This window comes from Ambystoma mexicanum, chromosome 2q, assembly GCF_040938575.1.
Source record: "Ambystoma mexicanum isolate Mex_15411 chromosome 2q, UKY_AmexF1_1, whole genome shotgun sequence".
Classification (NCBI taxonomy): Eukaryota; Metazoa; Chordata; class Amphibia; order Caudata; family Ambystomatidae; genus Ambystoma; species Ambystoma mexicanum.
In genome coordinates this window covers 1,285,732,246-1,285,747,812 of record NC_090924.1, presented here as the reverse complement: position 1 = coordinate 1,285,747,812, position 15,567 = coordinate 1,285,732,246, and the positions used below count along the sequence as shown (strand labels likewise).

The 15,567-nt window shown below is 45.5% G+C and overlaps 1 protein-coding gene across 3 annotated transcripts in view; it reads left to right on the top strand.

The window, feature by feature from the left end:
- Window positions 1-15,567, top strand: part of DNAJC13 (DnaJ heat shock protein family (Hsp40) member C13) — a 2,820,731-nt gene that overhangs the window by 1,620,200 nt on the left and 1,184,964 nt on the right. For all 3 annotated transcript variants that reach the window (XM_069648714.1, XM_069648713.1, XM_069648715.1), the window contains one exon: window positions 3,121-3,205. In XM_069648714.1, coding sequence (XP_069504815.1) covers window positions 3,121-3,205 — 85 coding nt within the window. The remainder of the gene's footprint in view (window positions 1-3,120; window positions 3,206-15,567) is intronic.

Below are 15,567 nucleotides of genomic sequence, written 5' to 3'. Positions count from 1 at the left end.
AGAGAGTTTTGGCTTCCTTTTCCTGTCAGGTGTTAGCCTTCCTCCTCTAAGGTTAGTCATTGAAGCATCCTCAAGAGAGGGCGGTACAAAAACAAGTGTTAGGCAAGATTGGAGGCAGTAACCCTGTCGGAGACTACACCAGCCTTGTCCTCTTGGTAATAGGTAACCCACCTGTTGGTATAGGTCTGCACTACACAAGTTGATAGAGTGACTGAGCAGCCTGACTTATCTCAAGAGGGGTAAATGTGAGCTGTAGAGATAACACTGAGATTCACAATTACAAGTATCCAAATAACACTTGTACTCAAGATTTTCTAGTCAAATAATTATTTAACGTTCAGTTTTAAATAAGCCTTCTTTAAAAAGGGCAATATGCAACAATAAAAATACACTTCATAACACATTCTTAGAGTTCAGATAAGCAAGTAGATACCCTTTTGGGATGCCTCACACACACACACACACTTCCTGCACACTTCCTACACCCTGAGGTAACTTCAATTACTAGTACAATGTTTGGCATTGATATATCACTTTTTTCACTTAATACAATTCTGAGTTGGTGGAAAAGGTTAGGGAAGGAAAAGGTTAACAGATTCTCAGAGCATATGAATACTTTTCAATCTCCCAATGAAGTCTAGATTAGATTTTTCCCAGCAATACAAGTTAAACATATGTACCACCTATGAGGGACAGTTTGAACCAAAGTCAATAGGTCAGAAGAGTCTACAGGGAGCCAGGACAGCCAAAGTCAATTTGTACAATGCCTATGGCGCCGAGGCACTTCTTTAGATCGCACAAAAGTCTTGAATAATGTTTGTAGGGAGTTTGTATTAAAAGAATCCCTGTTGGGCCACAAGCAGGTAGGCTTGTGAAGGGCAGAGCTGAAACCAACTATGCAAAAAGCAGCTACTACAAGTATCCAGTGAGAACAAGCAAGCTAAAGACACGAGAAGTAAGTACCCCTTAGTCAAGACAGTACCTTAGGTTTGAAGAATAGGATGCAGCTGTCTTCTGTTCTGGTTGCAGTCTTGCAGATCCTGGGTTCCTGGGCCTCAGTCGTGGGGACAAGATGGAGGACATCTGGAGGACTCCTGCCCTGCAGTTCGAAGGTCAGCAGGCTCTTTTCAAATCGGCGGCACTTCACGGTTTCAGCTACCGGTAAATAGCACCACTGCAGATGTTGGACACTTGATTGGTTCCCCTCGCTTCTGGAGTCCAGCACTCTGGTGCGGGGGCTCGAGCTTGGGTTGTCCTGCTTCGGGAGGGTCCTCTGGATCTTCCTGGAGCTCTGGTCCGGCTTAAAGACAATGCACTAGATTCTGGTTTTCCTCCCCCCAGGCACTCGGTTCCAGCAGCAGTGAAGAAGTACAGCCAGCAGGGAGAGGTTTTCCAGCAAAGTTCGTCTTGGGGTCAGTTGGTCCCCCCAACCCAAGGGAAGAAGTTGTCAGTTCCGGGCTTCTCTAGTCGATACGAAATTGGAGCTTCAGCACTGCAGCAGGGCTTCACTGGGCAGTTCAACGGTCCAAGAGGGTGCAGCAAGCTTCTCTTCCAGTTTCCTTCGTCAGATGTTTCGTCCATTGGTCGACTCTGCCTTCTGTTCAAGAGACCTCACCTTTTATGCAGGTTTCTCCCATTCATGCACAGCCTAGCTGTCACTCACACAGCAGGGTGGCTGTCCTGCAAGGACAGACAGACAGCCAGCCAGCCAATCAGCACTGGGTGGATTCAGGTAACCAAGGAGACTAAGGACAGGGAGTTTCGGGCACCTCCTTCGCTTCCTGCCTTGCCAGACACACTGGAGCCAGAGGCGGGTTTCAACACTGAAGCCCGCCAAAGGCAAAAACGAAAAAAGGGTTAAACCTAGTTTGGTGCGCAGAGTAAAACCCAAGAAAGACCTCACTAACAAGAAATGGCGAAAAAAGACGACCAGGGCCATATTGACAAAATGGGCACCCATGGGTGCATTACTGCAGCTGAGGATTCAGCCTGCGGTAAAAACGCACAATGGTAGGAAAATTAAACCACTGCCACCAGCCATTAAAAGTCGTGAGGGTAACATAAACAAATGTTATATGAGTAAGTAGGATAAGGGACTAAGTAGGATATGGGGCTACTAAGTAACCCCCAGTACTTCCACATAAGATGGGGTATAATGGACCTACATAGGAAAAACAGGCAAGTAAAGTCAATTTCACTTTACTACTCTAGGGAACAGTAGTTTGCCCAAGAGAAGGTATTTAAACCTTATGAGAAATCCAAAGGCATCTCTGTGGCATTGCACTGAAGGTGCTGTGTGTCACAATACAAAATGTAGATGCCTATGGAGTTTGTCAGACTCCAAAACCAAAGAAAACAGAGTCCAAATCAGATCAAAATACATGAGAGAGTGAGAAAAAGGTCTCTCACTCCCTATAGGATAAAAAGAACTAAAGTCCAGCAAAAGAGCTGGTGGTCTCTAAGTTTGAAGTGAGTTAGCACAGAAATGATAATTTCCCTAGCAGGCAGTCTGATTTGTACACTTAATTATTCTTTCAGAGCAGTTTGGGATATCTGGATATGTGTCTGGTGTTAGTACTTCTACTATATAAAACATTTTGATGACTGCAGCTCACTTTATTCAATATCATAGGCCTGGCTCTTACCTAACTTTGCATGTGATTAATATGCCATGGAAAGCAATTTGTGTTGCCTAATATTTAATTTACCTACCCTGTTCCTAGCTTTTAACATAATACTCGAGCCATGGCAAGTATTTGCGCTATTTCTAACATAGATTATTACAAACATAGCCTGCTGTTTGGTTGAGTAGAAAATAAAAGCCAACAAGACGCATTTCTTTACCCCACCATTCTTTGCAGCCCTTTGCGAACTTTCACACACATAATCGGAGCACATGCAGCAGATGTGTTTATACAGACGTTCATTGAGGAATGACTCTTTGGTCAGGTGCTAATGCTTTTTAGCACTAGGCCATGGCCAGTCTTGTAAATCGTGCATGTAATGAGCTATATACTTGGATTTCCATGGTCATACATTTGGGTTTGCTAAAAGTCTACATATCACAGATTCTAAATATGTATTGTATTTGTCCTGACAGTAAAGAAATATTTATTCTAGGGATGAAGATAATGCCATCATAAGACCGTTGCCCAGGGTGAAGAGGCTGCTCTCGGACAACACTTGCCTTCCACATATCATTCAGGTGAGATACAAATTCTTTTATGCTGAGTGTTGGTAGGAACATATATAAAATGTGTGCAGCATAAGTGGCCATAGAGAGAGACTCAGGTCAATCTATTCTTTCAACCTACAGCTATTCAAAGTTTGTTGTTTTGACCTATTGCTTGGTCATTTGCAGAATTTCTATTATCATTGCATGACGTCGTATACCACTTCATTCTTCCTATCCTTTAAAGCTGTGTGCATGATGTGCCAGTGTTCCCCTTTGACTGACTCTCAGTCCCATTTGTTCGGACTGCAATAACCTGGATTGGGATTCAAGTAGGTTATCGAGGGGTCTGAGAGTGAAGTGGGCATTGTGAAACCTCTCCTGTATGCTCATTGTGCATCTCTTTACAAACCAGAATGAACATTCTGGAATTACATTGCTGCAAAGCTTATAAATCGATTAAAGCTGCTTCAAACGTACAGACATTATGGGTCATTAAAAGACACTATGTAACCCCTTGAGTCTGCTTCTAGGCAATGGCTGCCCACCCCTGCATCCTATCTTTCTCCTAGGAAACACCAGTCCAGAGGTTAAAGCTAGTTATTCCATCACTCACTGAGACATTGAGGGGCGGATGAGGTATTCACAGATTTCACTTCTCTTAATTAAGACTTATTTATGCATGAACCAATGACGAAATAAGCCCACTTTATTAGGGCTAATTATGTTCCCAAAAATGCAAACTGGACAGTTAAATGAAAAGAAAAAAGAACTGTACTTCCCATAGTTCCTTAAGAATTTTAACCTTGTCTCAGACAGGCACCAATAAAACCCAAATTACTTTCTTTGGCACTGGTGGAAAGACAGAGGCCAGTTTTCTTAAGTGTTTCCAGACTTCATTCTTAATAGTATCCCCAGCAACATCCCCCTCCCCGACAATTCTCCCGTGCAATTTCAAACACTCAAAACCCTGCATGCAAGTGCTCTCTTGCACTCTGTCTCTTTCCTGATCACTCGTGCTCTCTCTCCCAAGCTTTTTCTCGCATTCATGCTCACTTCTAATCGCGCTCACCTTATTTCTCTATCTCTCACTTTCTGCCTATAATCCATATTTGGAACTTACACCCTAAAATGTTCCTGACCTATTATCTGAATTAATGCTTATACATATCAGAGCAGACATACTCAGCCTATTCAGAGTTTGCCTCCAGCAGGATCTGTGCCAGGCGCTTTCAAAAATGCTATAGTTGCTGCTCTCTTGAGGAAATAGAATCCTGATTATCAACATTACACTACTATCTTGTTTCCAATGTATTCCCTCACCAAAGTTCATGAAAGCAAATATGTAAACCCATTCTTGAGTGAGCTGGGATCCAGTAAACTCCTCCATTACTGGTATTTTGGATCATCATGGGATAGTGATGCAATCTGCAAAGGCATATTTTTATGAAGAGGTACTTGGTTGTTCCCCGAGCCATGGCCTCATAATACTTCTGATCCTGTAGAATCTCTCGCATTATATGCCACTGGCAACGATGTCCTACTCAACTGCCTACAAAATTGACTAAAGCTTTATTACGGCAGAATTAAATTTTTGTGTGTTCTGCAGTCTCATTTTATTCAACCCCCTTGTCACAAGACCGAGCAAACACACAGCTACTGACACTAGTATCGCTAACGGGCTTTATTAAGCAACAGTAAAACATACAACTATTGCATGGAAATTGGTTCAAGATGGCTGTAACATAAAGGACCTTGGGGAAATGAAATCACTCTACTCTGGATTGTATATTTCGTGCATCAAAGAAAGGCATACAGAAAGTTCCAGACAGCAAGGTATCTTCCCCCTCTCGATATTTTGGGTCTTCCCCCCCACACGGCCAGTGTCCCAAAGGTCCTCCTCTACCCTCTCTAGTCAATGGAGAATCTCTCTTCTGGGCTTACAGGGCTCACCTCCGCCTTACTGGTGCATGCCCCTTTTCTGGGGTGGTACTCTTTTGTTACACGTCCCCAATGCGGGGTATTTAAATCACTCTTACTACTTCTTACCACCTCACTCTCTTGGGTCATTGATTTCAGAGGTATCTTTGCACTGGTCTCAATGAGCTCTCTTCCTCCTCCCTTTAGCACCCACCCTCTTTCTGCGCTCATAGAGCTCTCCTTGCCTCCCCTCAACCCCCAGAGCACTCCCCTCTTCTGGGATTCCGGCCTCTCACCCCTTGCTCTCTGCAGCTTGGGAGGATAGCTCAGGGGCAACACGCTCGCTTTGGAAGCAAGACGACACGAAGCAACACAGGTTTGATCCCCGGGTCCGCGCTTAGAAACCTCTGGATATTAAGCGTGTTAAAAATAAACAATCATAATCAGATTCGACAGAGGTTCACCTTTCCTCTGGCGCACACTTCTTTTGGGCTGAAGAGTTGCCCCTTCTCTGTGACTCTCCATTTTCTTTAAACTCCTCCTCAGTGCTTGCCCAGAGACACTGTGATTCTTGGTCTCATTTTAAAAGGCCTCCCCATTCTCTCATTGGCTGATGCAGATTTCAAATTGATTGTATAATTGTTTTTCTAGTCTAAGCCAGGGGGAAGTTTTTAAAAGGCTTGCTGCCATTTTGGATTTCTTCCGCTCCTCCCTTGCCTCCTGACTTTTCTGGTCCACGGAAAATCGGTTGTGGGTTTTTGTTGTCTGAAATGCCATCACCAGGTACAGGAAAACCTGGAGAAAGGTTCCCACCTGTGAAAAACAATAAAATAATTCCTTTGGGAAGGGGCAATGGGACATTTGTCTTCTTTAATGCTTCAGTTGCAGGGGAAGAGGGAAATGCAGTCACCTTTGCAAGCACTGTGGCCGTAAAGGGAAAGTTGGAATGAGTTTGGTTTCCCAATTCCAGAATCTGCGCCTGTTGTTTAATGGGCCTCTGAATGTGCTAGTGTTTCCCCATGGTGTATCTTCCTCTGAATCCCTGGTAGATATTCCGTAATCCGCTCCTGGTTTTTAGAGCTCTTGACAGGATGCATCCTGGGAGATGATGTAATCTTCTGTTTCTTTGAGACCTCGTAGTTACCAACTGGTTGATAGCCCAGGGAGTTCAGGGATGGTCTGCCTAACATCCAGGGTCCACTTTAGAGAAACACTCTTGTAGGGTCTTTGGTTGGAATTCTGTGGAATTAGTCTCTAAAGACCTACCCACCACTTGTGCATTAATTTGTTCTCATTGCACTTGATAGCACTTAGAATGTTTAACTGATTAGCATGGGGTGCATATCAGGCTCCTGTCTCTTACGCTCATGCAGACAATGATCAGAAAACGTGTTTGTCCCTTTGACCTTCCTACCGTACTCTCCGGCGTTTTACTCCTCTTTTATTTTGTTACCACTACATCCCCTTTTTTTAGTTTATGCAGCACATTTGGCTTCTAGGTCAGGGTTCCTTTTTAAGCCCCCATTTTGGATCTAGGGTGATTAGGTCACCCTACACTGCTTTTAGGAAGTAGGTGCGGGGCAGCTACTATTTACTTTTGGCTTCACCAAGGAGATTTATCGCATTAGTAACCCAACATACCTTCATGGTAGCAATTGGGATACTAATGTTTTTCCAAAAGTTCTCCTATAGGACTCAATGGGATGATTCCCAATGTTTTCCTACAGTTTTCGAGAATAGTCCGGTGCAAAAGGATAGGCAAATAGCCAGGAGGCAAATAAAGAGTTCCAGAAATGGTTGCAGAGGGATTACAAGACCCACTCCTTTATAAAGTAGATCATTTATAGATCAGTAGCGGTGGTTGAGGCTCTGTATAGGGAGACTCTAACCTGTGACCCAGCAAGGATCCAGATAAAGGCCCAACAGACATCTGCCAAGACAATCCATAAGGCAGTAGACTCTACAACAATGTCGGCAGCGAAAGGAGCACAGAAGAACCCCACAAGTGTTGCAGCTTAGCTTAGTGGGCGGAGGGGAGAACAGCCAACTGGCTGTTTAACATTTCATGGCAAAGACAGTGGTTGAAGGTGACCCAAGATGTTAGTTAGGGGAGTTTTCCTAAAGTCCTACTTGGAGGCAAGACTTTAGTAAGCTATCCCAGTGGTGTGTAGATCTCCATCTCTTAGTATCAGTCTGTACCTTGGTAGAGTGGCAGAGCAGTCAGACTTATCTGACGAGGAAGATGTGAGCTGCAGGTAAGTACACTGTACCCATTAAGTAAAGCACATCAAAGAAACAAGCACACATAAATGTATATTAAAATATTTATATGTACACAAGTCACTGATAAATACTTGGAACTATAAACCATCACACATAGATATACTTTTCAAGAATTCACTAAAGGGACACTAGCAGCGGCTTGAGTCGGAGGTAAGAAGGAGTTGCCCTGGGCACCTCTACGCTCTGGAGCGACTTTCTGGAATCAGGTAAGCAATACATTTTTCCCCACAGTACCTTTGGTTAGAAGAAAATGTTTGTGCTGGATGCTCTGCGATGTTGCAGCCCTGGACCCGACCTCTGGATTCCTTGGTCTGATGACTGGAGGCAGGAGAATGGACGGGTTCTCTCAGCAGCTGTCTCGAGGGAGGACCTGGGGCATGACTTTCAGAAACTTTTTGGTTCACACTGTGTTTTTGGTGCCTTTTCTGCAGCACCAACAAACGACGAGAATCGCCCGGTCAATCTTCTTCGCCGCTTCCTGCAGTCCCACACTCTGATTCGGGGGTCTGGGCGAGTTGGATCAGATATCTGGCGTGTCCTTGAGGGCTCCACAATGATATGGACGGATTCAGCCTTTCCACAATGATGCACTGGAAATGGGCAACAGGTCTCCTGGTATTGGGGTTCCGCACCTCTGGAAACTCACAGGACCTCGGGAGATGGCTCAAATCAAAGTTCGACTTGGGACTGGTTGTACCCGCCAGCCCAAGGGAAGGAGTCATCCTCTTCTGAGCTCCTCTATCACACAGAAAACTGGGTCAGGACAGCAGCGGTTGCTTCAGTTTGCAAAGGGTCAGTAGACATCACTGGTCATTTTCTTCGGTTACTTCAGCTTCCAGTGGTTGACTTGCTTTTCACTCCAGGAGCCGCACGTTTTATACAGTTTTATACAGTTCCAGCACATACTCCTCTGCAATCTCACTCAGCAATTTACAGAAAAAGGTATTTGGCTGTCCAATCAGGACAGCCAGACCCCCAGTGGAAGGTAGTTATATTCATGCACTCTGGCAGACAAAGGACAGTAGGGTGGAAATGTCCTCCCCCACTTCCTGCCTGCCCAGAGACTCTGGAGCCTAGGCGGGGACACCCAAGAGTTCCCGCCAAAGGTAAAGCCCACCCACTGACCCACCCCCACCCCTGAATGGTAGAGGGGCTAACAAAGAACAACCACACTAGTAATGGCAAAAATAGAAGGGAGGCCCCAAGTAAGTACTTGGATGACCCTATTGTGCACTACCGAGGCTATGGACAAAAATTAAGCAATAGTTGGTAGAACACATCCACTGCCACCAGCCATAACTAGGAGGTTGTTTATGTGACTAAAAGGTCACAGGAACAGAGAGAAGGGGGATACTAGGTATCCCTTTGGCACTCCACGTAAGGTGGTGTGTGCGCCAATCTCTGACTATAATGTTTTTAGGAGAGATACTAAGTATCTCTCTATCCTTATGAACTGTAGTTACTCTAGGATAAAGAAAAGAATCTCAGAGGAAGACCCTAAGGGTCCCCAGCAACACTGCCCATACGGAGCTGTGTGTTGCAATAGTAATATACAGATGCCTTCACGAGTTATGGAGAAAAACAGACTCCATAGTATAGGTAGAATCATAGAAAAGAGTTCCAAAAGACCGGTATTGAATGGATGGAAAAAAAGGCCCCACGCATTCAGGATTAAAGAAGGTCCAGAAGTTCCGTAAAAAGTGCTGGGGGGTCTCACTAGGAGAGGGGATGAAGTATAAAAATGATACATCTCCCTAGCAATGTCCCATGACAGAGCCAAAGCAGAGAAGCAATCCCCTATCGTCACCAAGCCATGAATACCAGAAGGGTCCAACCAGCTTAGACATTTGTGTCAAAGGGATATTATAAGGGATCCAGCAACTTCAAGCAAGGAAGTACCCTGCCAAGGATAGCCAATCCAGCCAGCTAGGAGTTTGGAAAGAAACAAAGGGAGAACCCTGGCAGGAGCAGGATGTACAGACAAAGGAGCCATAACTCAGCCAGCATGTCTAAACAGGTTGCTTAAAACAGCAGCCCATCTCCCACCAATCTTCCTGTAAGAATCTGGAACTTTTTTGTTAAAGGGTACTAACACAGATGCAATTTTTTTCGCCCTCAGGGTCTGGCCAAATCCAGGCCATCAGTCACACACCAGATAATACAAAGATGTTGGCAGCCTTGAAAACCAATGATTGCACAAGCATTCCCACACTGGATGTTGATGGATAGGTCTTGAGGACTCTAAACCAGTCTGTACCAGTTCACACCCCAATCACAAATGCCTTTGTGGCTACAACATTTCCATTTTGACTATTTCTCGTGGCCCACACAAGGGAATGGACCAGAACAAAGAGTTCTATAATGGTTACCATATATAGGTATTTTAGGCTAGTAGTGCGTTAGAAGTGGCTTCAATCCTGGTGTAGCCAAAACGAAATCACAGGTGACACAAGCCTACTCCACATCACACTTTCAGGGTGATGGAATCCCACTGGGACACAAGGATGCTGCTTAAAAGCCACACCATCCCTGGTAGCAGTTTATGCTACTAAGGCCAGAAAACTGAAAAAAGCAGTTGCAGAAACGGGGAAACTTCATTAGAAGTCCTTCTAGTCACCAAAAAAGGCGCAAAAAAATGTTTGGGTGGAATTTCCTTGCTCCTATCGTCTGAAACATGGCTACCAGAAACAGTGAAGGAGTAGTGAAAGCAAACTATCATACAAAAGGAAGTTCTGCAGTACTAAAAGCCCAAAGCACCTGTCTTTTGGGGCTGAATACTCCAGACAATTTTGTTTAGTGAATGTGTGAATCGAGGCCCAGTTTGCCACTTGACCGATATCTCGTCATAGAGCTGTGGGTTCCTCCTGACCCTTAGTAGTAGAATGCCCCTAATCAACAGGATTTCTTTCTATTGCTATTGTCCTTGCACACCTTAAAGTCAAACAATCCACATGGAGATTGTCTGCTTACATATTTTCTTTCCTGTGTGAAAACCCAACAGATGTTTGTCATCTTTTCAAAGGTTTTTAGTACTTGCAATGTGACAGACAATTGCAACCAAAAAGCCACTTCAAAGTATATAGGCCTAATGTGCAAGAACAAAAAGGCTCAAAGGGAGCCGACATCAAAAAATTAGGAATAAGTATAAGGTCCTAAGTTTGAACCAGGGTTTCAGAGGTAGGAAATTCACCAGCCCCTTAAAAACTGCAACTGTGGGATGCAGACATTTGAACCCTCCTTCTGGTTCCTCTTGAGCATAGGGTGACCTTCTAACTAATCTTTAACAGTACCTATGTACCTACATTTAAATCTGCACTTGCTAGAGAAAGTAAAACATCCCAACCAACATGATAGGGCATGCCACTTGCTCAGCGCTTTTATTGATGTATCAAATGCAAATCTCTCGACATTTGCAAGCATAAATAGATTTAGTAGACTGTGCAATCATGACATAAAAACATCATCAAACTGGTCTCAATACTGATATCCCATCTGCTGAATAGCCAAGCATTAAGATTCAGTTGCTTGACATTGCCTCAAGCCTGCAAAGCCCCTCACAGCACACAAGTGCAGGCACTGACGTGAGCGGCTGGAAGAGGGAACTATGGAGTTGGGATCATGTAATTTCGTGTGTCTCTGGTGGTGTTTAGGGGTTGGCGTGGGGACTGGTGCAGTGTTTGTTGCATGGAAGGCAGGGGCCAGCGGAGAAAAGGTGGCTTCAGGGATGCAAACCCCTTACCCTGGTTAAGAAAGGTGGGGGTGGGTGAGGGAGCGGCTCTTGGCGGGGGAAAGTTGAGGGGTGTATTGGGGAGTTGAACAGAAATGGTCATAATCCCAGCATTTAAGGCTGCACAAAATCGGCTTAAGAAAGCAGACTTTTTTCGGTGGAGCATTCAACAGTCAGAATTATGACCTAGAACTGGAAATTCTGCGGAAAAGCATGCAACACCTGGAAATTGCATAAAACAATTTTAGGGCATATCCTGGTACTCCCGCTGTGAAAACAACTTGGAAAAAAGCATATGTCAGTTCTTGTAGACACTGAATGCGAGCTGATTGACCAGAGGAAACCCTCCACCTGGAGATCTTCTCGCCAGTCTCCCTGTACAACAGTGATTTAGCACCCGTCTCAGTGAGATCATCCTAAAGAATGTTCAGTTTTCTGGCTCAAAACCAGATGGACATGGCTTCCCTGCACATCTCAATGGACCCCACATGGCCTCTGATTGTTATTCATGGCAGTCCTATTGACTGTCAACATGTGGGACAGGTTTTTTTCCTGTTGATGGGATGAATGCTTCCAAGGCAAATCTGCTTGCTCTTAGTGCCAAAAGATTTATTTGGAAAAACCGCATCATAGACTAGTTACCAAAAGATTATCTAGCTGAAGGCCCAAAGTATGTCATCCGAGGCCAGGGTTGTCGAAATTGTTGATTGGGACTCCACAATGAGATGTGACAGGAGCGTGGCAAAGAGAAGCCAGCGTCAAGCAAGGGTTCCTCTCGCTCCCCAGAAGGGTATATATGTCCCAGTTAGAGGCCATTTATGGGGAAGGGGATCCTGTCCTTTTCAGCTGGAACCCTTCCGCCCCAGGAAAATTAGACTTCTCAGAGGAGTTTTATGGGAAACTGGGTAACTTAGTGAATCTGCAGGAGACAAGTGACCTGGACACCTTGCCAGAGGTCGACATGATCCCTGCTGCCACTCCTGTTAAGCCACAGGCTGCATTCCAGCACCAGATGGCAAAAAGATCGGCATTTTAGGGCTGTAGGCCCCTCCACATCCGAAGGTACAGTATGATCTGATTGATATTTTGGCAGAGGGTCCTAAAAATAAAGACTTCATTGCCTTTCAATCAAGCAGTAGAGGGGCCAGTGATGGAACTCTGGACAAAGCTGGCATCAGTTCTCACAGTGGACCGCGACCTGGCAAAGCAGCAACGGCTGTCCCCTTATAACCTATTGTCTGTTTCTACCCATGCTTATCCTGAGAGTTTGGTGGTACAGGCATCTATGCCGAGCCTTAAGACGAAACTTTTTCAATCTTTGCTCGCAGACAGGGAGAGCAAGAGATCGGACGCAAGGGGTATGAAGATTTTCGGCTCTTCAATCCTTGATCTCCAATGTGCCAACGCCTCTTGTGGTCTTTGGCCTGTGGTCAATGATGGCCGAGGCGTCTAAGCACTTCTCTGAAGAGATATGGGAAGGCTTTGAGGCCCTTATTAAGAACAGCACGGAAGCCTCCCACCAGATTTCTGTCTGGCTTGGACACTGCAGACTGCTTCGCAAAGGACGATGGGCACCAGTACAGTCTTGCAACAATCATATTGGCTGAGGGCGTTTGGATTTGCTACAGGCGTCCAAGAGCAATTTCTGGACACGCTCTTTGATGGTTCAATGCGATAGCCCTGCAAAAATACCACCATACAAGAATGGCGCCGTATTTCTGATGCAATATTACCCCATGGGACCTGTGGGGGACACCCCTGCAACCCCTGCACCCATTTACCCCATAAATGATCACATAAATAATATCGCCTATGTCATTTTCCAGGAACTATATGTATGGTGATATTATTTATGGGGATAAAATTACCTGATACCCCTTTGATGGCACAAACTTGTTCGGCACCAAGGCAGACAAGTCGCTCTAGAAATGTCAAGCCTCTAACGCGACCCCCAAGTGACCGGGGCTAGCAGTGCAGCAACAGCAACCAGTGAACCCGATAGTTTTCGCCCCTTCACTTATGCCCAGGGTGGTAGATGTCAAGCACTTATTGGGCAGGCAATGTCATCCCTACAGCAGTATGAGCCTGTGTTGCACCTAGAGGAGATGCTTCCACCTCCACTGTGCCCTCCGTGAACCCCAGCGCGAAGCCGCTCTGACGTGGTCTCCTGCCATTAGCCCCTGTGGGAAGCAGAATATAACGGTTTGGCGAGGCATGGCAAAATACCACCTTGGACGCCTGGGCCTTACAGGTCGTCCAGCAGGTATACTCCTCCCTTTTGCCTCTTGCCCTTCAAACCAAACCATGCCGCCAATCCTTGCCTTCGGAACCTCTCCTACTGGAAGAGATCCATCAGCTTCTGGAAAAAGGAGCCGTCGAGATGGTACCCTGCTCGGATCGAGGGAGGGATTGGTCCTCAACTTACTTTCTGGGTCTGAAGAAGGACGGAGGGCTGAGAACCTTCCGGCACCTGCTTCTTATCCTGGATCTGCCCAAGGAAAGATTCAAGATGGTCACTCTAGCCAAGATCCTCCAGGCCCTGGATGTGAACGACTGACTAGTCTCCAGGATGCCTACTTCCATGTGGCTATCCACAAGACGCGCAGTCCTTGATTGAATTTGATTGAATTTGTCCATCAAAAAGATCATTACCAAAGATAAATAATTTGTTCTACCAACTGCCACAACCACCAATGTTTGTGGTTGATTAAAAGTATGCATCCTGGGGCCCAGAGAGGCTAACTGATCTTGATATTCTGTGGTATGCAAAATGTGGCCGTGGGTGAACAATGTCTTTTAATGGGCAGCTTTTTGCGCGTCCTATGGTTGAGATTTCCTCCTGCAGCTGTGGCACTGGCACATGTTCAGAATCCAGTAACCTTGCTCATTGATCTGGGGACCTAATAGTCTGATGTAATTTTCCTCCACTTGTCTTGAAATGTAGGACTCCAACCCATAACTGTGGTTTTTGTGTACTGGCAAGTGTAAAAACGTTTTGCCACCACGGTGGGAGGCTTTCTTCTATCCAAGCTTTTCTCTTGAAATGCAAAATTTGCACCTTTGCTTTAGGCATCCTGCACCCATAGACCTGCTGCTGCCGGCAATGGAGTTAGACTGAGAACAATGCCTGCCAGATGAAACAGAAAAAGAAGTTGATGGGCCATCAAGCCCAAAGACTTTGCTGTGGCTTTTGGGGTTTTACATTTTAATACAATGTTATCCGCTTTACTTCTGAAGAAGTTTGTTTTGAAAATGTATTTTACATCCTGGGCAACCCCATATTCACCTCCTCACAACCACACAATTAGCCACTGAGCTTTATAAGCAATCAATATCGTCAGACCCATTTTTAAAATGTGCTTTCCTGTTTCTCTTCTGTTTGTGCGCATTTGTTGAAATGCTTTCTTTGAGCCAGTGCTTTGCCTCATTTGCTGCATTACGCCACTTGTGGGTGTACTTAGCTTACAGGTGGTCTTAACTGTCGAACACCAGACAGCCTGATGCAAAAATCTAATGTGTTCAACAAGATCACATTTGATCTATGAAAACACAGTAGTTTAAGAACAGACAATGGAGGTCTAGACTACAAAGTTTTCAGTTGTTGAATGGCATATACATTTTTTTTTAATTCTGGATACAGTTTTGAAAACCACAGGCATTTCTGCCCTGGTGTAGTGACTGGCCATATATTGACTTCCCTGAAAAGGAGCTTCTCTTGGGTGCAGTTCTGCTCTAGAAAATCAGAGAATGGATTTCACGCTCCACATGAAGAGTAGGAACCCAGTGAGACCACCACTCTGCCAATAGCACTGCACAGAGCTCAACTCACATCTCTGAATCTGGAAAAGTATCTAGGACCCAACCGTCTCCCTGCTTGCCCTTTGTTCCCCTTTGGTCTTTTCCCTCCAGCGTCCCTCTGCTCCCTTTGCATCCCCAGCCCCTCAGGCATTTATCTCTCGCCTCTAACCAACAACCCCCCCCTCTCCCAGCATTCCCTCTGCTCCTAACTCTTTTCCTGCCTTCCTTCTGCTCATCATGCATTCCCATCTTCTCTGCCCTTTTTTCTGCCCGCAACCTGGCCCCAACCAACTGCCAGCTTCCCATCTGCTCCTAATGCATCCCCCATCCCCTCCAGCCTTTCTCACTCGGCTAAGCCAGGCTCCAACCCCTATCCCGGCATTACCTCTGTTAGTCTTGCATTTACAGCCCCTATGGTTTGTATTCCCATCATTTAACCTAGTGCTAACTCTCTTCCAGTTTTCCCTTTGCTCCCCCTACATCTCCAGCCCTTGTGGCCTTTTCCCGCCAGTTTGCCTATGCTTCCCTCGCATGCCCAGCCACTCCACCAGCCTTTCTCCCTTGACTCAATTCGGACCAAAACATCTCCCAGAATTTCCAATGGTCCTCTTGTATCCCGAGCACCACCAAACTTTCTCCGTCCACTCAACAGTGTGAGAGCTAGTCT